The 23001-nt window shown below is 42.7% G+C and overlaps 2 protein-coding genes across 10 annotated transcripts; one reads left to right on the top strand and one right to left on the bottom strand.

Moving 5' to 3' along the window:
- Nucleotides 1-270: 270 nt before the first annotated feature.
- rln3a (relaxin 3a) lies at nt 271-4413 on the bottom strand. 2 transcript variants are annotated; one of them, XM_026165225.1, is made up of 5 exons: nt 4352-4413; nt 2929-3016; nt 2235-2294; nt 1946-2095; nt 271-843 (listed from the first exon to the last, which is right to left on the bottom strand). In XM_026165225.1, exons 3-5 carry the CDS (start codon nt 2239-2241, stop codon nt 560-562), a joined length of 441 nt encoding a protein of 146 aa, XP_026021010.1. In that variant the 5' UTR covers nt 2242-2294; nt 2929-3016; nt 4352-4413; the 3' UTR covers nt 271-559. The 2 variants fall into 2 exon arrangements, with proteins under 2 accessions (XP_026021010.1, XP_026021009.1); XM_026165224.1 differs by having other exon boundaries at nt 1946-2294.
- rfx1a (regulatory factor X, 1a (influences HLA class II expression)) lies at nt 3935-22759 on the top strand. Of its 8 annotated transcripts, none has more exons than XM_026165221.1 (19): nt 3935-4091; nt 7296-7673; nt 11574-11683; nt 11772-11867; nt 12102-12377; nt 12610-12707; nt 12824-13211; nt 13971-14146; nt 15864-15983; nt 16243-16376; nt 17768-17886; nt 18235-18341; nt 18478-18629; nt 19157-19254; nt 19591-19740; nt 20124-20332; nt 21624-21777; nt 21871-21916; nt 22007-22759. In XM_026165221.1, the coding sequence occupies exons 2-19, from the start codon at nt 7316-7318 to the stop codon at nt 22165-22167; spliced, it is 2952 nt and encodes a 983-aa protein (XP_026021006.1). In that variant the 5' UTR covers nt 3935-4091; nt 7296-7315; the 3' UTR covers nt 22168-22759. The 8 variants fall into 8 exon arrangements, with proteins under 8 accessions (XP_026021006.1, XP_026021005.1, XP_026021004.1 ...); XM_026165220.1 differs by having other exon boundaries at nt 13965-14146; XM_026165219.1 differs by having other exon boundaries at nt 12824-13262.
- Nucleotides 22760-23001: the final 242 nt, after the last annotated feature.

Below are 23001 nucleotides of genomic sequence, written 5' to 3'. Positions count from 1 at the left end.
ACCAATTACAGCATGTTTTTAAGGAAGTGGAAATGCCTCAAAAGCTAAGTAGGCCACAGCAGCATATTTCATGGGAAGCAAAGCTGCTGTGTAAGCATTGGGGACTGAGGTAAAAATACACATCTACCTGTCACTTTATGTTTGTTATAACACAGATTGTAATGAATTTTCCATTCATTTATCCCTCCGTGTCATGTGACGAGTGTGTTTGTTAGTTTTTTAATGAACTTGTTCTCAAATGATTTTAGCAAAGCATTTTATTCCCTTGAGCTCTCATCAGTTGCAGCAGAGAAAGTTACTGGTAATGTAAAAAGAAAACAAGCAAAGACGTCATAAAACAAACGTGTCTCTTTATATATCATACTGGCCACATAAAGATTTACTTGATACTGAAAATTAAAGACATTAAACAGACTTTACTGAACAGACACACGCAGGATATAAAATTCACAAAAAAGTGAATAAAGAAGAGTGCGTGTGCATATGTGTGTCTCTGTTTGTTTATTAAGGTGTACAACATGCCTGGCAGCCAGCGCGCTCAGATTGCATATATCGACCCTCAGCAGAGAGAGCTGATCTCGCTCTTGCTGCAGCCCCACTTGCAGCAGGCGTTGGAGAGACCCACCACCACATCGCGGCCTTTGCGGTCAGCTTTGCGAAGCGCCTCCAGTATCTCTTCGGTGATGAATGAACGGGTGGAGCGGCTGAACGCTCCCTCCTGGTTGTCTCTGGATGCGGAGCTTGGATCTGTGTTTCTCTGAAGGAGACTCTCCACCGCAAAATTGTGATTCAAGCCCTCTGAGAGTTCATCCTGAGGGGAGGTGAAGGGGTCCTCTGAAGCATCTGTGGGAGTAAAAACAATAAAGTATGAAGGAATGGGTTTCTCTTGCATCCAAGCAAAATATGTGCATTATTTGCATTTCATTATTGCTGGAGACGATACGATGGAAGGAGCGAGGGTGGGATGCCACTGGATTGTTGCCAAGTGTGCCTGGTGGGTTAGATGCTTAAATGTACATTTGGTGGTTTATAGCTCAGAATAGTAAGCGCACATCATTATAGTAAATGAAAACCAAGGCACTTTGATTCAGAATATCACATTTTCAGCCTTTCAGGGCTGAGAGCAATTACATTTTAAGCTGTAGTCATTTACTGAACAGTTCATACATTTTTTTGTAAGTAATAACATAATTCAGTGGATACACTCAAATTCAATCTTAAACAACAATACAGATAGATAGATAGATAGATAGATAGATAGATAGATAGATAGATAGATAGATAGATAGATAGATAGATAGATAGATAGATAGATAGATAGATAGAGAGATGTGAAATGCAAAAGTCATAAAATTATAGTTAATAAGGTAAAAAAAAAAACAGACAAGAACAACAACTATAATAATACTACCATTAATTATAATAAAAAGCTAAAAATTAAGTAGGAGTCACTCGGTTTTTGTAATCTGATCATATGTAATCCATTGCTAGCTAACCAGCCATTCTAACCAGCCGGCCAGTCATTCTACACTTAAACTTACAGGTGATTTCCTTCCATCATTTCTCTGGATACCTCTGCATGATCACAAATGAGCAGAAAAAGACTAGTCTAAATTATTTACATAGTCATGGATGGCACATTGCACGTCTCTGCTCAGCTGAACACTCAAAGCGCTTTCTACTACAAGTGTCATTCACTCATTCATATAGAGCTTTTATCTATGCCTGAGTGCTTTCTGACATTCACACACTCCGACAGATGCATCGGGGCAACGTGAGTTTCAGCATCTTGCCCAACAATACTTGAGACTGGAGGAGTCAGGAATCAATCCACTGGTAGAAAACCTGCTCTATCACCTGAGCCACAGCCACCTCGATTCACAAATAGAAATTTTAAAAGTGGTTGCAAAAGGTAAAAAATAAAGTGAAATATCACCGGGCTTACCTAAACTCCTGAGTGACCGTCTCCATCGTGAACCCCCGCAGGTGAAGATGACTGCCCGGATGAACTCGCGGCCACAGAGCTTCACCCCATACGCTGGGTCATCCATGGGCTGAACGCCAGCCACAAGCAGACACACAGCCAGCACCACAGCTTTCCACATAGTTGCGAGGCAAGAAGTGGGAGGAGAATATTTGGTTTAACTCGCTCTTTGCATAAGCAATGACTTTTTAGATGACCCAGGCGCGCTTTATAAAGGTGTTTGAACCCCTGAAAAGGAGGAGATGCATACTGCGCATGTAGGCCTCCTCTGAGAGAAGAACAGATCTGAACAGGAGATACAGTGGGAGACCTTTATGGAGACAAAAAGAAGACCAAAGGTGGCATAGTTAATGAGTTTGTTAGAGGAATCTATAATCTAATAGTTTAGGCAAATGTTTGTCCCTCTATATAATAAAATGACCAGACCAGAAAACCCATATTGTGTACAGATCACTGACAATGACAAACACAATTAGACTGTTATAACAAGATTACTTGATTGCTGTTTGGTATACTAATTATAACCATTTTTATATACATATTGTATATCAAATGTGAAAAAAAGTTTACAAACACATGTATACATCTCCTTTAGCACTTAAAAAATACATATAGTGTTATTAATCAGTGTATAGCACATATTTGTGTAGTTTTCTGCACAGACCATTGGAAACTGAATGACTTTTACATGTTCAATTTTTTTTTCAAACAAATCCAATTTAATTCATATAAAACTGTATTATTAAAAAACAATGCCAACACACTGTAAAAAAATATGGTCCCTAAAGAATTAACATGTTAGTTCTGCCGACGCATGTGGCCTTTAATTGTCTTGATGACATTTAACAATATTACAGCCATACATTCAGGTTTTTGCAATCCTAGTTCATTACATCACCTTTGACACAGTTAACCTACGTAAAAATTCTTTATGTAGAACTTACCTTTTCTGCAGGAAATTACTCATCCTGTTAGCTCTTTGCCAAAAGGTGAATTGAAGAAGAGAGACTGGACCAGTGACATTTCCAAAGTCTGATAACACAGAAGTCTTATTATGAGTCAGAGACAAATAAAACACATTCTTATCTGTATATCCGCATAGCCAAAGGTCGCTCATTTAGGAAATTACAAAAGGGGTGCTGAATTTGTAATTAATGTGATGATACAAAGCTAACAAAATGACATTTTGGGAAGGTATCCACCATGACACTTGTTAAAACACTGTCATGCTGGGGCAACCTGTGGAGGTCAAGGGAGCAATATCAAAATGCTACAGACCACAGTAAATAAACCAGTGGTGTGTGGGAAAAAAAATGTATAAATTATGTTGTATGATGAGAACATTAAATGAAATTTAGGGCAAGAAATTTGCCTTTGGCTCACTATTATGCAGTCATATGCCACATGCACATATATAATAACCTGTAATGTGTTGTGATGACAGGTAAAAATGCAAAATTCACTGTTTATTTTTTAATTCTGTTTTCAAAACTTTTAAATTTGTCTTTATATAGCCTTGTGTTTCCTTGTATTCATTTATTTGTAAAACACTTTGTAATGTCTTGTTATGGACTGATATTTACATTATTGTAAAAGGAGAGTAAAGAAAAGGAAGAAACATATTAAAATAAAACAACACATCAATAGCCCATTCTTCAGGTAGGCTACTAATGGACCCTTGGGTAAGTCACTGAATGAATGTAGCCAGATGGATCAATTTAAATGACAGTCCATATAGGCTGTGCATTGATTTTATTCCAATTTAAAAACAAACTACAAACAATTCTATTACTTTCACTGGGATTTAACTGGGAGCCTCCACCTCTGGGATTTTCCACAAATGGGCGTGGAAGGCTTTGTAGTAAAATTTTCCTGGAGCTGTCACTTTAAGACAATTTGGCAGCTCTCAGCCAATCACAACAGCAAAGGGGGAGGGAAGGGAGCGGGTGGGTAGCAACAGTTGCCCTGGTGAGGACGAAGCGCCATAGCCACGGTAGCCCTGGCGACAAGAACCCAGCAACGAGAATCAACAACAACAACAACTGAAACCGCCATAAAAATAAAAGAAGATATTTTGCCAGTGGGAAATACACACGTGGAACCAGAGGTGAAGCTCTTAACATGATCTGTAGCATTTTATGTCCTCTAACGCTTCAGCTGAATTCTGCTATTGCTTTTCCCCCTTGTTGTTTCAGTAGCCATAACAGGCAACTGCCTCCCAGTGTTAGCTGGGGGTTAGCCTGCAAGCTAGCCGTCATTCTGATAACCGGTCGGGCTTTCTAGTGTGCGATAGTTTGTGCCTGCTTGCTGCACATCTGTGTGACTCTGAATTTCGCCTGCCATGACGACGCAGCCATAGATGCATACCCAAGCAGGCCGTTGTTATGGCGATGTCAAATGCAAAAGGTACAAAATGGCGGTTGTTGTAGAGACCAGTTAGCTTCCTGATCCTGCTATCTCGCTACACAGCTAGCATCAGTGGCTGTCACGACAGGCTAGTGCTTGCCGCCGCTCGCAGCCAACGTCTGTTTGACTATAAACGGACACTCATCTTGTTAACGGTGAATTATGTACAGTCAGTGATGGGTTTGCACTTTATGTTTTTCTCCGTTAGCTGACTAGACACACATATGGTGCATAAAGCTAGCGACAGCCCCCATCCCTTCCAAAATAGAAGGGAGGCCAATTTGGGATTGTAAAATTAATAGAGGGACGTGTTTTGTGTTAGTTTTGAGCAGTTAAATAAATTGAAGGCTGACTAAAATGCCGTTCTGTCTTTTAACGGAAAGTTTAGAAAGCTGTGGCAGGTGGCGGACATTTAATACGTAAGGGGCGTGGCGAAGGAGGGCGTTCTGCAGGTGCTTTCTAGGTTACAGTTCACTTTCACCTCTTTGTTCACTGACGCAGACTCCTAAGTGTACACCTTTACAGGTTCAGATTCATAACAAGCTCCCTACTATCTAACTGAAAAGAAGAAAACACACATTTTCAGTTACAAATGTTTCTTTCTGCTGTGTTTATTTGACTTGAATTATTGACAGCCAGAAGTTAACTATCTGTGTTATGGTATTAAAAATGTGGATTACGGTGACAGTGTACATGACATAAAGCAAAATAATAGACAGCACTGTAGCGTTAATACAGTTTGGTAAGGGATTTTCCCTAGCTGTTCTACGGGCATGCCTATGTACATCAAAGGCGGTGCGATCACATTACAGGTAATGAGACACCAAAATGCTTGTTCCCATCAATGCTCCTCCCCCGCATACCCTCATGAGTTGCACCACTGAGAGGCCCTGGCCACAATAGTACTTTCAGACACCCCCCTCGAGCATTCATTTACATCTAGGCGAGAAATGAGCATGTAAAAATATCTGTGTGGTGTATGAGCTGCTTATTACAGGCTAATATTGTTAGAAAAGACGTGATCTAATGCTGATTCCCATGATAGAGTTTAACCTCCTACCTTCTGTTTAAATGTTACCTATGCAATTGACAAGTTAGACTCCTTATTCATGATTGTTTATATTTTGGTTGTACTAAATTTGCCTCATTGCCTCTTTTTTTTTTAACACAGCATTGTCTACTACAGGGTGGGCCATTTATATGGATACACCATAATAAAATGGGAATGGTTGGTGATATTAAAGTCCTGTTTGTGGCACATTACTATATGTGAGGGGGCAAACTCCTCAAGATGGGTGGTGACCATGGTGGCCATTTAGAAGTCGGCCATCTTGGATACAACTTTTGTTTTTTCAATAGGAAGAGGGCCATGTGACACATCAAACTTATTGGTAATGTCACAAGAAAAACAATGGTGTGCTTGGTTTCAACATAACTTTATTCTTTCATGAGTTATTTACAAGTTTCTGACCACTTATAAAATGTGTTCAATGTGCTGCCCATTGTGTTGGATTGTCAATGCAACCCTCTTCTCCCACTCTTCACACACTGATTGCAACACGGCAGGAGAAATGCCAGCACAGGCATCCAGTATCCGAAGCTTCAGGTGCTGCACATCTCGTATCTTCACACCATAGACAATTGCCTTCAGATGACCCCAAAGATAAAAGTCTGAAGGGGTCAGATCGGGAGACCTTGGGGGCCATTCAACTGGCCCACGACGACCAATCCACTTTCCAGGAAACTGTTCATCTAGGAATGCTTGGACCTGGCACCCATAATGTGGTTGTGCACCATCTTGCTGGAAAAACTCAGGGAACGTGCCAGCTTCAGTGCATAAAGAGGGAAGCACATCATCATGTAGCAGTTTCAAATATCCAGTGGCTTTGAGGTTTCCATTGATGAAGAATGGACCCACTATCGTTGTACCCCATATACCACACCTAACCATCACTTTTGTTGTTCCAACAGTTTTGGAGGGATCCATCCAATGTGAGTTAGTGTCAGACCAATAGCGGTGGTTTTGTTTGTTAACTTCACCATTCACATAAAAGTTTACCTCATCACTGAACAAAATCTTCTGCGTGAACTGAGGGTCCTGTTCCAATTTTTGTTTTGCCCATTCTGCAAATTCTGTGTGCTGATCTGGGTCATCCTCGTTGAGCTGCTGCAGTAGCTGGAGTTTGTAAGGGTGTCATTTGTGAGTAGCTAATATCCGCCGAAGGGATGTTCGACTAATGCCACTCTCCAGTGACATGCGGCGAGTGCTACGCTGTGAGCTCTTGCTGAATGAAGCTAGGACAGCCACTGATGTTTCTTCATTAGTGACAGTTTTCTTGCGTCCACATTTTGGCAAATCCAACACTGAACCAGTTTCACGAAACTTAGCAAGCAGTTTGCTAACTGCAGCATGGGAGATGGGTGGTCTCGTAGGGTGTCTTGCATTGAAATCTGCTGCAATGACCCGGTTACTGCGTTCACCAGATATCAACACAATTTCGATCCGCTCCTCACGTGTTAACCTCTTCGACATGTCAATGGCTGTGAACAAAGAGAAACTTGTAAATAACTCATGAAAGAATAATGTTACGTTGAAACCAAGCCCACCATTGTTTTTCTTGTGACATTACCAATAAGTTTGATGTGTCACATGGCCCTCTTCCTATTGAAAAAACAAAAGTAGTATCCAAGATGGCCGACTTCTAAATGGCCACCATGGTCACCACCCATCTTGAGGAGTTTGCCCCCTCACATATACTAATGTACCACAAGCAGGACTTTAATATCACCAGCCATTCCCATTTTATTACGATGTATCCATTTAAATGGCCCACCCTGTAGTTTGAAAACAAACAGCTTAGGTTGAAAATGTGTAACTTGTTGTCTTGTTTTCTTTTTTCCCCAGCCTGATTCCCTGCTCTTGTAATGGCCACTACAGGCTACGTAGGTGAGATCCAGCCAGCGGCCCAAACTCAGGGGACTGCTGTCACTGTGACAACGGGTCAACCTGATGCCAGCTCCACCCCTGTAACTGCCCCACAATTTTTGGCTGAGATTCAGACTACTGTGGCTGCTCCCTCTGTGGTCACACCCACAGGCCAAACTACTCCCACAGAGCAAGCCGCTTCCATCACCACCCAAAAGCCCGCTGCTAGTCAGACCCAGTCCACAGTGCAAGCCCAGCCAGCTCAGACGCAGTATGTGACTGCAGAGATCCAGGGCTCCCCCACGCAGTCAGGAAATGCTCAGAGCACTCCACAGTACATCGTTGTTACTGTCACAGGTAAAGGCTTTCTGCACTAACAGTGCATGTGATCCCAATTAAATATTTATTTTATTTATTTATTTTTTAGAAAGAGGGGCAATACATATTAATGAACATTTTAACAAATGTAAATATGCCAGATTATAGCCTTAGGCTAATTTCCATCTGCAGACCCTCCGGCAGGTTGGTGTTAAACACAAGTTAGTAAAAACATACAGAGACACTATTTACAGGTCATGTGACAAGGACAAAAACAGTGATCACATTATACTACAGGGAGTGCAGAATTATTAGGCAAGTTGTATTTTTGAGGAATAATTTTATTATTGAACAACAACCATGTTCTCAATGAACCCAAAAAACTCGTTAATATCAAAGCTGAATGTTTTTGAAAGTAGTTTTTAGTTTGTTTTTAGTTTTAGCTATTTTAGGGGGATATCTGTGTGTGCAGGTGACTATTACTGTGCATAATTATTAGGCAACTTAACAAAAAACAAATATATACCCCTTTCAATTATTTATTTTTACCAGTGAAACCAATATAACATCTCCACATTCACAAATATACATTTCTGACATTCAAAAACAAAACAAAACAAATCAGCGACCAATATAGCCACCTGTCTTTGCAAGGACACTCAAAAGCCTGCCATCCATGGATTCTGTCAGTGTTTTGATCTGTTCACCATCAACATTGCGTGCAGCAGCAACCACAGCCTCCCAGACACTGTTCAGAGAGGTGTACTGTTTTCCCTCCTTGTAAATCTCACATTTGATGATGGACCACAGGTTCTCAATGGGGTTCAGATCATGTGAACAAGGAGGCCATGTCATTAGTTTTTCTTCTTTTATACCCTTTCTTGCCAGCCACGCTGTGGAGTACTTGGACGCGTGTGATGGAGCATTGTCCTGCATGAAAATCATGTTTTTCTTGAAGGATGCAGACTTCTTCCTGTACCACTGCTTGAAGAAGGTGTCTTCCAGAAACTGGCAGTAGGACTGGGAGTTGAGCTTGACTCCATCCTCAACCCGAAAAGGCCCCACAAGCTCATCTTTGATGATACCAGCCCAAACCAGTACTCCACCTCCATCTTGCTGGCGTCTGAGTCGGACTGGAGCTCTCTGCCCTTTACCAATCCAGCCACGGGCCCATCCATCTGGCCCATCAAGACTCACTCTCATTTCATCAGTCCATACAACCTTAGAAAAACCAGTCTTGAGATATTTCTTGGCCCAGTCTTGACATTTCAGCTTGTGTGTCTTGTTCAGTGGTGGTCGTCTTTCAGCCTTTCTTACCTTGGCCATGTCTCTGAGTATTGCACACCTTGTGCTTTTGGGCACTCCAGTGATGTTGCAGCTCTGAAATATGGCCAAACTGGTGGCAAGTGGCATCTTGGCAGCTGCACGCTTGACTTTTCTCAGTTCATGGGCAGTTATTTTGCACCTTGGTTTTTCCACACACTTCTTGCGACCCCTTTGACTATTTTGAATGAAACGCTTGATTGGTCGATGATCACGCTTCAGAAGCTTTGCAATTTTGAGACTGCTGCATCCCTCTGCAAGATATCTCACTGTTTTTTACTTTCCTGAGCCTGTCAAGTCCTTCTTTTAACCCATTTTGCCAAAGGAAAGGACGTTGCCTAATAATTATGCACACCTGATATAGGGTGTTGATGTCATTAGACCACACCCCTTCTCATTACAGAGATGCACATCACCTAATATGCTTAATTGGTAGTAGGCTTTCGAGCCTATACAGCTTGGAGTAAGACAACATGCATGAAGAGGATGATGTGGACAAAATACTCATTTGCCTAATAATTCTGCACTCCCTGTAGCACAAACAGTGACAAGGAGAGTGGACACAGAGGACAGTATAGATAACAACAACAACAATAACAATAACAATAACGGAAACACATCAATTATATTGCACAAAACCCAGTATTGTACATGCCCTGACCATCGTGATATTGCGTTCACCCATTGCACTAACAGTTGTTTCCCTTTTTGTAATACACTAACTCTTTTTCCCGTCCAATATAAAACATGATTATTAAACATGATTACATGTTTGTGTGTCCCTCAGCCGCCCTTTTAAGTGACTCTTAAAGATGGGGAGACTTGTACTTTCCCTCACTGACAGTGGAAGACTATTCCAGAATCTCACTCCCTGATATGACAAAGCATTCTGTGAAAAGGTGGTCCGCCTGAATGCCAGTTCACAATCACCTCTAACAGTGGCTCGAGTCAGTTGAGACCCGGCAACACTGGTAGACTTTTGTTTAATAAAATCACTCATTGGTGGAGGCGCCAGACCATGTATAACTTTGTATATTAGACAGGCAGATTTAAATAATTTGAAATTAGTAAAATTTAAAAACTTGTATTTTTCTAAAATTTGACAATGGTGATATGAAAAAGGTTTTTTATCTAATATTTTCAATGCTCTTTTGTAGCATACTTCAATTGTCCCAATAGCAGCAGAGCTCGTATAGGACCAACTTGTAATACAATATTCAATATGAGCCAGTATCATTGAGTGCAGGAATGTAATCGCTGCTGTGTCTGTTAATGATGTGCAGATATGTCTAAAGTTCTGTATATTAACATTTACAGTTTTCACTACTTTTTCAATGTGTTTTTTAAAGGATAATTTAGTCTAGTAGCACTCCCAAATACTTAAATTCCTCAACATTAATTAATTCTTGTGCACCCAAGCAAACTTTTACTGCAGCCACGGTTGTTTTAGGTTTACTAAAAAACATTGATACGGCCTTTTTAAAATTAAGGCACAAGCATGAGTCATTCAGCCATTTTTGTAAATCATGTAATGCCAGTGAAAGCTGATGGGCGGCATCATCAGCAGTTTTGGCTTGCGTAAAAATTACCGTATCATCCGCATACGTATCGGATGTGTCCACATTTTTGCACACATTAGGCAAGTCATTTACATAAAGTGAAAATAACAGGGGGCCTAGAATTGAACCCTGGGGGACACCTTGCGTACAGTAAAGATAGGGTGACTTGCTATTCTTTATTTGCACGCATTGTTTTCTATCTAATAGATAAGACTGTATCCATTTAACAGTGTGATTACTAAAGTTAAATGTTGACAGTCTAGACAAGAGCTATTATATCATAACACAAGTGTCCTAGAAGTTCCTTGCTTCAGACTGTGTAAATATGTCTCTATCTGCCACCCCACAGTCATATAACACATCACAAATAAAGATCTGTTGGCGCAAGGCCTGAAGTTAACCAGTCAGAGGTGTTTCACAATGGATGATGAGAATTTATCTTAAGGGGTTTTTCAGACTCATCATTTTATTTGACAAAGCAGATTTGATTTATAGGGACAAAATCAAAAAGGGTGAGGCGTGGAGTTTAATGCACAGGTTCTAGAAGTGGAAGGTAAGTAAACTAGTAATTAGCTGCAGCAGAAATACCTGATTTTGCCCGACTTATTGAATTCGACTTGTACAGTCAAGTATTTGTAAAGACAAAAACGCTCGGCTCACATACCGGATAATCCCAGTTTGGTATAAGGGTGTGTGGCGAATGAAGTAAAACTGTGTTACAGTCACAGGCTTATCCTCTGTGGTCAATTTTAATTGTGTCTTTAAAAGATGTTTTTTTTTTTTTATTACTATCATTAGTTTTCATAAAGGTTTTTCAAGCAAAAAGTTGACAAATAATTAAGTGCAAATGTTTTTTTAGGTGGGGAGATTTTTGATTTGTGCATACTTTTATGTGTTTAAAGACATGATTTTATCTGCTTTATTACACCATTAGTGTTACCACTTTATTATTAATCAGCTGTAGCAAGAGATGAGAGGCAGTGTATGATCAGCTTAATGAAGTAGAAATAATATCACTAATTTGTGCAGGTACTAAGATACCCTCTTTATCTTTCAGAGGGTTCCCTTCACTCAAATGACAGTGTGTCAGACTCCAGTCCACCTCCAGCTGTGGTGCAGACTGGAGTCCCCACACAAGTTGTTCAGCAGGTGCAGACAGCTCAGCAGGTAAAATTTGCACACATACATGGTTATGTCCGTCTATGTTATGTTATGTTGTTTTCTTTGCTCTTGAATCTTCTCTTCATCTCAATAGAGGTCAGTGGTGCAGGCCACCTCCCAGATTGCCAAAACTGAGCCAGGCACACAGCTCAGCGTCACCAGTCTACAGCCTGTCCACATCACCCAGGAGGTAAGCCAAACTCCCAGTGGAGTTTGTCAGTGGTGATGGCATATACGTGATGTCTGAAAATAACTTATGCTTTCACTAACCAGTGTGTAAATGCGAGCTAGTCATCACAGCTTCACTTCACTAAATGTGTGATCAATGTGACTTGTGATGCGTACAAAACTTTGCAACTTCCTTGTGTTTTGGCTCAGTATTAGTCAGCTCATCGTTTCTGTGGTCAAATCTGCAACTTTTCAGCTTCCCCTTAGCACGGAGGTGACCGGTTTAGTCAGGGATAGGAAACTAGAAGATTGGCAGCTGCGTCATGAGGCAGAGGAGTCAGTCTGCCTTGCCTGGATGTCAGCAGACTGCGTAAACGGCTACTGCTGCAAACCCGTCTACCTCCCCTTGGATGAGTATTGGCAGTCACTGTGCATGCTCTCTGTGCATGCTGAGAGAGAGATAGGCTACCCTGCCATCCTCAGCTCAGGTCCCAATCAGCCACCTCTGCACACAGCAACCGCCGCTTTCCAAGTAGGTCAGGGACACGAGGGAATCTGCTGCTACAAAGATGAGTGGACAGAGAAGCTGTCAGTATAAGAAATGTTTGTAGTGCAAAAACAAGGCCGGACATGAAAGATATTAAGATTCTAAAGGATGAAAGAGTTGATGTGGTTCAACAAGATTGCTGAGGATTTATTGGATTTTGGTGTGTGTGTGTGTGTGTGTGTGTGTGTCTGTGTGTGTGCGCGTGCTCACTCCTTAGGTCCAGCAGCAGCTCACATCAGTGCCAGTGCAACATGTGTACACCAATCAAGTGCAGTATGTTGAAGGAGAAGACAACAACTACACCACCAGCACCATGTTAGAATGAACCTCATTTTCTAACACTTGTCCACACAGAATTATTGTTTTCTTTGTCTTACTTCTTTCTTCGGCTGCTTGGTTTTGTAACCCATCTTTGCATGTCTCTCATCCAGTCGCTCCGGCACCTTCCCTTATACCGACACCCCTTTGTACACCCAGACCACCGCCGCTCCATATTACGAAGGTCAGCCGACTTCCGGCACCCAGGCCTCCACGCCCGGCACACCTCTGACTGTGTCCGTGACAGCCGGCACCACAGCGGGCGTCTCGATGTTCGTGGCCCAGCCTACCACCGCGGCGGGGGGAGGGGCCACAGTGGTGACGGCAGGCGGCACGACCAACGGGGCCGGAGAAGGGGCAGGGACCAACGGCGGCGCGGCAGGCAGTTATGTGATCCAGGGGGGTTACATGCTGGGCAGCGGCGGCAGCAGCAGCAGCAGCGGGTCGGCAGCTGGCAACAGTCAGAACTACTCACACACTGCCCGCGCCTCTCCGGCCACTGTGAGTATTACAGAGGGCGAGGAGAGTAGCGTGCCGTCGGCAGACAAGAAGGTATGCAGAGGCGCCAAGCGCAGGAATTTCTTCTCGTTCTGTTCTCATCCACACAACCCCCCCTTTTGGTGGCGCACACTGATGACGTCATAGTTTGAGTTTTGTCAAAGTGGAAAACACAAGTGAACAATTTGGAGATTAGGAGCAAAAAATGTTAGCTGAAATTTTATTTATTTATTTATTTTGCTTTAACTGTGATTTCCTCAAAGAAAACAAAACCATGACCTCATCATTTTCATACCATTGCAGTGCATGTAATGAGGGGCATTTTTAATTTGCCTGAAATGCCTTGACACTATACTGTTCATCCCAAATTCATCATATTGAACCCCCATACAATGGCCATAACCAAAACATGTCTGGCCGGCATCCCATCAGTACTCCAGGTCATTGATTCATTGCATACCAAAGTTGTATGCCACGGCACGCAAACAGATGTATTTGTGTTTTCATTCCTGAATGACAGACGGACTGTAAATACGAATGGATTTGCGTTTGTATAATACAAATACCAGAGAAATCTGTGTGTGTGTGTGTGTGTGCGTCTGTGTGCATGTCATGTACATGTATCTGTTCAAAGGTGTGATATGTGTGGTAATAGTTATGCATTTATCTGTTGCTCTATGTTTTTCTGTATATCTGTATATGCTGGCTTTGCTAACTGCACCAGCTATTTTCTTTGTTCCATTGCCTGTGTGTCAGGTACAGTGGTTGCTGGACAACTATGAGACAGCTGAAGGAGTGAGTCTGCCCCGTTCCACCCTTTACTGCCATTACTTGCTGCACTGCCAGGAGCAGAAGCTAGAACCTGTTAATGCTGCGTCATTCGGGAAACTCATAAGATCTGTGTTCATGGGGCTACGCACACGGCGTCTGGGCACTCGGTAAGCTGTGTAGTCACCCAAACTCATAGGGTAAAAAAAAATATATGCAACCCATTTATATCCATTAGTAAAGAGAGAGGTGAAGAAGACAGGACAGACAGGGTCGAGTGGGTGGAGACAAATGCTAAGGGTTTGTGAAGGAAAATGTTTACAAGTTGGTAGAGGGAACTTCTATGATTTATGGCTTTGAGATGGTGATGCTGACAAAAAGACAGGAGGCAGAGTTGCTAGGATTTTCATTGATAGTGACCAAGAGGGACAACTTAAGTTGAGTGGTTTTGAAAGTTAGAAAGTCAAGGCTAAGATGGTCTGAACATCTGCAGAGGACGGATAGTGAATATATTGAACAAAAGATGTTGAAGATGGAGCTGCCAGGCAAGAGGAGAAGAGGAAGACCACAGAGGAGAGATCAGACAAACACATCACACATTCCACTGTGGCCTTTTCTGCTGCAGTGATGCATGTCAGGAGCACAAACCCAGTAGTCCTCCGTTCATTTCACCAGACACCAGTAGTCTCCATGTAACTGACGTGCGTAATGCTATGCATGCACACACCAATCAGGCATAAGATTTGACTACTGACAGGTAAAGTGAAATCACTGATTGTCTCTTCACCATGGCACCTGTTAGTGGGTGGGATACATCAGGAAGCAAGTGAACATTTTGTCTTCAAAGTCGATGTGCTAAAAGCAAGAAGCAAAAGCATTTCTCTGCGTTTGAAAGGGCCAAACTGTAATGGCTAGAAAACTGGGTTGGAGCTGGGTTGTTATCAGTCTCCAATGGTAAGCATCTATCAAAAGTGGTCCAAGGAAGGAACAATAGTGAACCACTGTTATGATGACAGTATCATGGGCGGCCAAGGCTGATTGTGGTTTGATGCAGCCACGGTACCGTTCCTGTAGCTTAATCCTGGTTCTGATGGAAAGGTGTCAGAATGCACTGTGCATCACAGCTCGTTGTGTGTGGGGCTGCATAGCCACAGTACACCCTCTCATGGAAACAGTACTCCCTGATGGCTGTGGACTCTTTCAGCAGAATAACGTGCTCTGGTTGGTTTGAGGTTTGAGGAGCACAGCAACAATTTTGAGGTGTTGACTTGGCCTCCCAATTCCCAAGAATTTGGATTGTGCTAGTTAAACAAGTGCGATCCATGGAGGCCGCACCTCGCAACTTACAGGACTTAAAGGATCTGTTGCTAACCTCTTGGTGCCAAATACCACAGCACACCTTCAGGGCTCTAGTGGAGCCCAAGCCTCGACATATCAGGGCTGTTTCAGCAGAAAAAGGGGGACCAACACAATATTAGGCAGGTGGTCATATGTTATGCTTGATTGGTGTACCTTAAATTAGTTTCCAGCAGAAATGCAGTTTTTTTTGTGTTGTTTTGTTTTAATTTTTCTAGGAACATCTATAAAGCTCTCTGGAGCATTGGGAAATGTTTGCCTTGTGTAGGAAGACATGTGGGTAGTGATGAAGACAGACAGCATGTGTGTGGGAGAGTGAGTGAGCTAGTGAAATGACTTTTTAAAAGTATTTAGTGCTATGGGTGCAAATACTTTGTGTTTTATGAAATTCTAATTCAGTGTATAGTAAGACTATACATGTGGCTTGTATGGAGTTAACATACATTTAAACAGACAGCATAAACACTATGCTCTCTATAGAGTTAGGCTCTTTTAAAAATAAAAGTCAAACCACATTTGTCTTCCTGTTAGGGGTAATTCTAAATACCACTATTATGGGCTGAGAATCAAAGCGGGCTCTTCTCTTCTCCGGCTGATGGAAGACCAACAACACCTGGCTATGAGGCAACAGCCGTTCTCACAGAAACAGAGGTATCCACAGAAATGTCTACACATTCAAGCGCATCTTCTCTATCATTACACAGTTGACCTTTTTTCTACCTCATACGGTTTTTGCCACCGGCTCCTGTTTTTTCTCCATCTCTCACACCATGTCTTCCATTCTTCTCGCGGCTCTGGGCATCTGCTGCTCTTATTATAAGACTGAATTACAATTTCATTTCACTTCATTATTTATCACCTTTGTCTAGACATGAATGCCTGATGTGCTTTTTCGCTCCCTACCTATCAGGTTGAAGCCTGTTCATAAGGTGGAAGGAATGACCAATGGAACGGCAGCAGGAGCAGGTCAGCAGCAGCAGCAGCAGCAGGGATCGGGCCACGTGGATATCAGCACCCAGGTTCAGCAGTACCAACAGTTCCTTGGTGAGCTTAGTAAACAATGAACACACTTGTTAGTGAGTGCTGCTTTTTTTTTTTAATGTTAATTTGGTTGAGTCACAAGAGTGAGCAAGCAAAATATTCTTGTAAGCTCTCAGGGCTTGTTGTGAGGACCTTGCATTACAGTATGTGGTTGTTTAGAGTGCATGGGCTGTGCCTGACACAGCACCAGTCTTTGAACTTGCTTTTCCCTGTGAAGTAAATTGTTAATTTGGCCTGACAAAGTGTGTCTCCTCATCTTTAGGTTTTAGGCTTTTTGGGAAGCCTTCATTTTTATTAGCAGCAAGGACCTCCATGCCCTGTTAACGGACTGTCAAATCCAGTAACAGAATCTGCTGTAACAGTTTATTACAAGTATATAAGGCATGGTTTCCTATTTATGTAAGCATATAGCACACAGGGCTATACTTATGCTGCTGTGTTTACTTGAATTGCGTAGTTCCTTTGTTTGATAGCATGATGGGATTTTTACACCTGATATATGTTTAACATTTCTATATGCTGCTGTGCTGGCGGTGCAGTGGTTAACACTCAGAGCCTCACAGCAAGGAGGTTCAATTTCATCACCAGGACAGGATCTTCCTGTGTGGAGTTTGCAGGTTGTCCCCGTGTTTGTCTAAATTGCCCATAGGTGTGAACGTGAGTGCAAATGGTTGTCTATGTCTATGTGTTAGCCCTGCAACACACGAGCGACCTGTCCAGGGTGTACTCCACCTCTTGCCCTAAGACAGCTGGAATAGCCCCCCCCCCCCCCCCCCCCCCCCCGCCCCCTTTCAACCCTGAATTGGATAAGCAGAAGAGAATGGATGGATGGCTATTTCTATATGTGTAAGGCAGGATGGTAGTTAGCACTGTTGCCTCACAGCAAAAAGGTCCTGGGTTTGAATCTAGCATATTTGGTTGTGGCCTTTCTTTATGGAGTCTGAATGTTCTCCCCGTGTTTGCATGGGTTCTCTCTGGCTTCCTCCCACAGTCCAAACACATGCAGTTAGAGGGGCTGGGTTAACTGGTGATTCTAAATTAGCCATAGGTGTGAATGTGAGTTTAAATGGTTGTGTCTTTGTGTGTTTGCCCTGTGACAGACTGGCAATATGTCCAGGTTTGTTCGAGACCTACCTACTTATCCAATTCAGGGTCTTGAATTGGATAAGCAGATGGAAATGGATGGACGGATTATATGTTTTTAATCTGAACATAATGTAAAAAGACAATCTCATTACCAACATTTAAATGCCACATCCCTCCTACTATCAGCTAAACCACAACAGGCATGTCCATCTAAGCACATTTAGTGGCATTCACATAAATGTTGATTACTCTGTGCAGTTAATGGGATTTCTCTCTTAGTATCCACTGCTCCTTTGTCCTGTGTCCAGATGCATCCAGAGCTCTCCCAGAGTTCCCAGAGATCGATCTCCAGGGGAAGTCTCTGCCAGAGGGCATTGAGCTGGAGCACATAAAGAGCTTTCAGCTGCTGTACAGAGAACATTGTGAGGTAACCGAAATTGGAACCCACTGACTATTTACTGAAGTTTTTCCTTTGTGTGTAGTTCCTTTCTGTGAATCACTGCAGGACTACTCTAAATGAAATTACACCAATTATAACCTTTTAGTGGGAAAAACCGACTGTAATTTGATCAAAATGTCAAGTTCTTATAGATGTAGTGGTGAAGATGAGTTTTAAGGTTAGGAAGACCACATTGAAAGCAAAATCCAGAAATGCAGAATGTTGTTTTCCTCTCCTTTGTTCCTCCAGTTGCCCCACTACCCCCACCCCAATAATCTATTTGTCCTCAGTCTTCGATTCTTCGATGTATGGATTCTTTTCTTTCCGTTCTTTCAGGCTATTCTCGATGTGATGGTTAACCTGCAGTTTACCCTAGTGGAGACTCTGTGGAAGACCTTCTGGAGGTTCAGCCAAAGTCAGGCCGGAGATGCCACGTTGGCCGTGTGAGTGATTGTACTCCACAGGCAGGCGTTCATTCAAGATCCAGATTGTGTCCTAAGATAGTAAAAACATTTGTCTGTTGCCGTAGCATTACTATTTCCATACAAACTGTGTGTGCGTGTGTGTGCGCCTCGGCAGTCACGATGAGTCAGAGAAGCGTCTCCCTAAGTCCTGCCTGGTGTTGCTGTGCAAATATGAGCCAGTGCTGCGCTGGAGCCGCGACTGTGACAACAGCCTCTACCAGGGCCTGGTGGAAATCCTCATCCCTGATGTCCTCAGACCCATCCCCAGTAAGGCTCTATAGGAAGACTGATTATGTAGTGAACCATGTAAGCATGCTTATCCGTGCCTACAGAGTGTGTTTATACAAATAAAGAGCTATTCCTAAAACTCAGTGCCAATTTAAAGTTGTTGAAATGAGCCAACTAGGGAGCAAAGATCCTCCTGACAGCCTTTTGGATGTGTAGTGAAAGAATACACTGTTTTCCATCACGTGTACCCATTGCGCTGCCCTTACTGGCAGCTACACTTATTTCTTCTGGTTTCGGTTATAGTTTTAGTCAGAGTTTAACTTTTAAGACCTTGAACAGTTCCCTTTTGAATATTCGTCATTTTCTTTCCCATCACAATGCTGCCAGAGAAAAAAATGTTCCACATCCACATAAAGTGGATACAAGTCTGGTTATTCAGCTGTAATGCCAAAAAGAAAATAAATAAAAATTGAAAAATCTTTGACCAGCAGAACCTTGGCTAATTGTCTAGACATTAGATAATCGTTTTCCCACTCTAGCAGTGACAGACCCATTTCTGCCCACAGGTGCCTTAACTCAAGCCATTCGCAACTTTGCCAAGAGCCTGGAGAGCTGGCTGACCAATGCCATGATGAACATCCCTGAGGAAATGGTCCGCATCAAGGTAAAGCCCTCCATTATTAGCTTGGCGCTGATGGAACCGCTTGTTTTCTGAGCCATGGAGCAAACAGTCTTTTCAGGCATGACAAAAACATCGTCTTATTGTGTGGGACTCTAAGCTCAGACATTATTAGATTTTTGTGAGCAGGAGCTAGAGTTGAATTTATATAAAAGCTCTGCGGTGCAGCTTTTGTGAAGAAGGGAAAAAAGAGGTTCCATCAAAGTAAATAAATGACAACAGATGTGAGCAGCTATCACAGAAAACATCTGTTATATACGGATATTTGTGAAAATATTGATATGCATCTTTTTCTGACCCGTCGTCTTCCTCCTCTCTCAGGTCACATCAGCCAATGCTTTTGCTCAGACCCTGCGCCGCTACACCAGTCTGAACCACCTGGCCCAGGCAGCCCGTGCTGTCCTCCAGAACACGGCTCAGATCAATCAGATGCTGTCCGACCTCAACCGCGTCGACTTTGCCAACGTCCAGGTCGGTTCAGTGTCTAGCAGCATTCTCATTAAATCGCGCTGATGACATTGTCAGTGGTTGAATGCCGCTTTGGTTTTGCAGCTGACTCTGTAGCTTGTGGTTACACTGAGGTTTCATGTGTTATTTGTTTATCCAACTTCCGTCATAGTGTCTCTTTTTTATTTTACTGTTCAGGAAGCTCACTTGGTTTTTCTAAGAAACTGCTTCTTCCGCCTGATTATATGTTCAGATACTGAACAGTAAACTTAGTGCTAGTGCGTGGTTTAAGTTCCATCATCTGCTGCTGTTTATAAATATAAGGTCATCCAGCCTCTTTTACTGGTGCAGATGTGACTGCCCTATAATGACACTTTGCCTTTTTCTCCTTGTTTGTGCTTTTGTAGGAGCAGGCTTCATGGGTGTGCCGGTGCGAAGACCGTGTGGTCCAGCGGCTCGAGCAGGACTTCAAGCTGACCCTCCAGCAGCAGAACTCACTGGAGCAGTGGGCCGCGTGGCTTGACGGTGTGGTCTCCCAGGTCCTAAAGCCCTACCAACAGAGCCCTGCTTTCCCTAAAGCTGCCAAGCTCTTTCTGCTCAAGTGGTCCTTTTACAGGTGGGGAGCAGTCAGAAAGAATGAATTCCAAGTTCTGCCTCTCCTGACCTTTTCTGAGTCCATTTTTATTTGTGTTGATAGATTTGATTTGGTTGGATCTTTATTCTCCTCTTTTGAGCTAAATGTCTGGTAAAAATGATGAAGGAGGAGTGTACGAGTGCACAATTTAGAGCTGAAGTATACAGGGCTAAAATGGCCTTTGTCAGTTTGCATTATTTTTTGTGATGTTGTATTCAGTTTGAGCTGCAGGCTTTAGTCCTGAAGTTAAAACAAACCTAGTCTGTACTTTGTTAAGTCATTGCTAACTGTAATAATCACAAGATAATCATCAAAACTGTCCAAATTTTAAATGACTGGATTTTTTAAAATTAACAAAACAAGAGAGCAGTTTAAAAAGTGATAACCAAGACAAGGACATAGAATACTTACAATAACAACACAAACTAGAAAACAATCACTAGGATAGTAGAGATCAGAATCAGAATCAGAATCAGAATGGGTTTATTGCCAGATGTTGAGGTTTACAACATTAGGAATTTGCTGCGGTGCTTCAGTGCAGACAATAAGAATTAAAGTGCTATGTAGAAAGAAAGATATGTGCATGAGATATACATGAGAAAAGGATGAGTGTACTACTCATTATAACCATATTCCTAAATAAATGCTAAAAGTAACAGTAACAATAATCCTCATCCACCTCTATGCTGTAATCGTAAGTATGCATCCATATACCTTCCTATGCACATATGCCATAGTGATAAAAAAAAAAAAAAGCAAGGATATGCATATATATATATATATATGTGTGTGTGTGTGTGCACAGGACCCTCAAGCTCCTAGGCCTCTGGTAGAGACATGAGCTTGAAGGATAAAGATAAAGAAGGATAAAGGGCGAGTGGGGAATTTAATTTATTTATTTATATAAATATATATAAAACCAAGCTCATCCCATAAGCAGGGTCTTAGTCAAGCAGGTCATTACAAGTCAGTTGCCATTCATTTGCCTCCTTTGGAGACTGGATGGAAATCCGAAGGCTCTGAATCGCTCTCAGACCTGTCTGGAATAAATAGCAGAGCTGAAATTTAAAATCCAAACCACCCCACATCACACAGCTTTATTGAAGGAACTTATCAAATACTCAAATTGAGTAAATAAGTCACCGACTCGACTTGTGGTGTCAACCTTGTCCCAGTAAAGCAATGAGATAGAGGAAAAAAGCAGTTTCTGTTTGTAAGTTAGAGAAGTGGTACATGTATGAAGAGTGGCTTGTTTCCCATTTCTGTTCCTCAGTTCCATGGTAATCAGAGACCTCACCCTGCGGAGTGCCGCCAGCTTCGGATCCTTTCACCTGATTCGTCTGCTATACGACGAGTACATGTACTACCTTATCGAGCACAGAGTGGCCCAGGCTAAAGGAGAGACCCCCATTGCTGTTATGGGAGAGGTATCAACATACACGGATCCAGAAATGCAAATACATTCATATAATAGTGTAAGCCACATTTACACCACTAACCAAATCCCTTCTTGCCATTAGTTTGCCAGCTTAGGCCGAGGTCTGAACCAGCTGGATCCGGATAAAGGTCTGCACTGATTCTGCTGTAGCTCGTCTTAACTGACACCTGTGCTCTAAGCTTTGCTGGTAACCATCTCTGTTATGCTGTCTGTTGTAGAAGAGGAAGAAGAAGAGGAGGAGGAGAGTGATGAAGAAGGTCAGGAGCTGTCCCTTCCCTCAGACGGGGCCGTGCTCGGAGAGGAGTCTCTGGAGCCGCCTGCCAAGCTGGCCAGAACTGACCAGAGAGTTCTCTTCGCCACCGGGTCAGCTGACAACTAGCCGCAGTGTAAATGACATGTGCTGATCTCACAAACACACACGCCGATGTACAAAGAACAGTAATTTATACCCCCTGACACCTGTATATAGAGCTTGTTGAGGTGCGCCCGCGTGCACTCTCGCTGCATATGGTTCTGTTTGCGTGCAGTCCTCAGGCACACACAATCAAAACACACTCAAGTCAGTAACTGCTGCTGCCCGGATGGCACAACCGCCTGTCGCCACCATTGATTACTCCCACAGTCAGTGGCGTTTTGTAACAGGACGTGGCTTCAGAAACCCAGGGTCTCTTGATGCAGAGAGGACCTTCAGTTGTATGAATCTGTAAAAACAAAACAAACTAAAGCCAGGCACTTCTTTTCGTTTATCTCCTCATCGCGCCGCAGCCTCGCTGTTTTTCCCTCTCATTGCTGTAAAACGAATGCTCGCCCTCCCACCACTGTCACTGCCGTATCAAAGTGGTCTTTAAAAGGTACTGCGGTGTGTTTGTGTGCGGAGCGGACCGTAAGCGGTGTTTGAATTTAGTCACTACTTCATTTACCGCTTTGTGGGAGCGTAGGGTTTTTTGTTGTTGTTGCTTTTTTTTTTTTTTTTTAAAGACAGCAGGCGACTTTTTTGTGTGTGTCAGCTTGTACGAGCACTGTGGTCACACCGCTCTGCTGTTATTTGTAGAGGCCGAGTGAACACGCGTTTTTACCCGGTCGTGCGCGTCTGTTTGCGTGACTCATGCCGAGTGGTGACTGTTGTGTAGATATTTTCTAGAGCATTCATGGTTTGATTTTTTTTTTTGATGGCGTGTGCAGATTTCCTGTGTGATTCACCTGTTAAAAGACA

This window comes from Astatotilapia calliptera, chromosome 4 (genome assembly GCF_900246225.1).
Source record: "Astatotilapia calliptera chromosome 4, fAstCal1.2, whole genome shotgun sequence".
Taxonomy (NCBI): Eukaryota; Metazoa; Chordata; class Actinopteri; order Cichliformes; family Cichlidae; genus Astatotilapia; species Astatotilapia calliptera.
The sequence above is the reverse complement of the archived record's forward strand: the minus strand, read 5'-3'. Positions and strand labels throughout refer to the sequence as shown.

Excerpts from the sequence above, each read along its gene's own strand:
- rln3a (XM_026165224.1), bottom strand. The coding sequence starts at position 2,105 with ATGTGGAAAGCTGTGGTGCTGGCTGTGTGTCTGCTTGTGGCTGGCGTT. Across the intron at positions 844-1,945 it reads ACGGTCACTCAGGAGTTTAG|ATGCTTCAGAGGACCCCTTC; the intron begins GTAAGCCCGGTG and ends TTACTCCCACAG.
- rfx1a (XM_026165215.1), top strand. The coding sequence starts at position 7,316 with ATGGCCACTACAGGCTACGTAGGTGAGATCCAGCCAGCGGCCCAAACT. Across the intron at positions 7,674-11,573 it reads CATCGTTGTTACTGTCACAG|AGGGTTCCCTTCACTCAAAT; the intron begins GTAAAGGCTTTC and ends TTTATCTTTCAG. Across the intron at positions 14,147-15,863 it reads ACACGGCGTCTGGGCACTCG|GGGTAATTCTAAATACCACT; the intron begins GTAAGCTGTGTA and ends TCTTCCTGTTAG.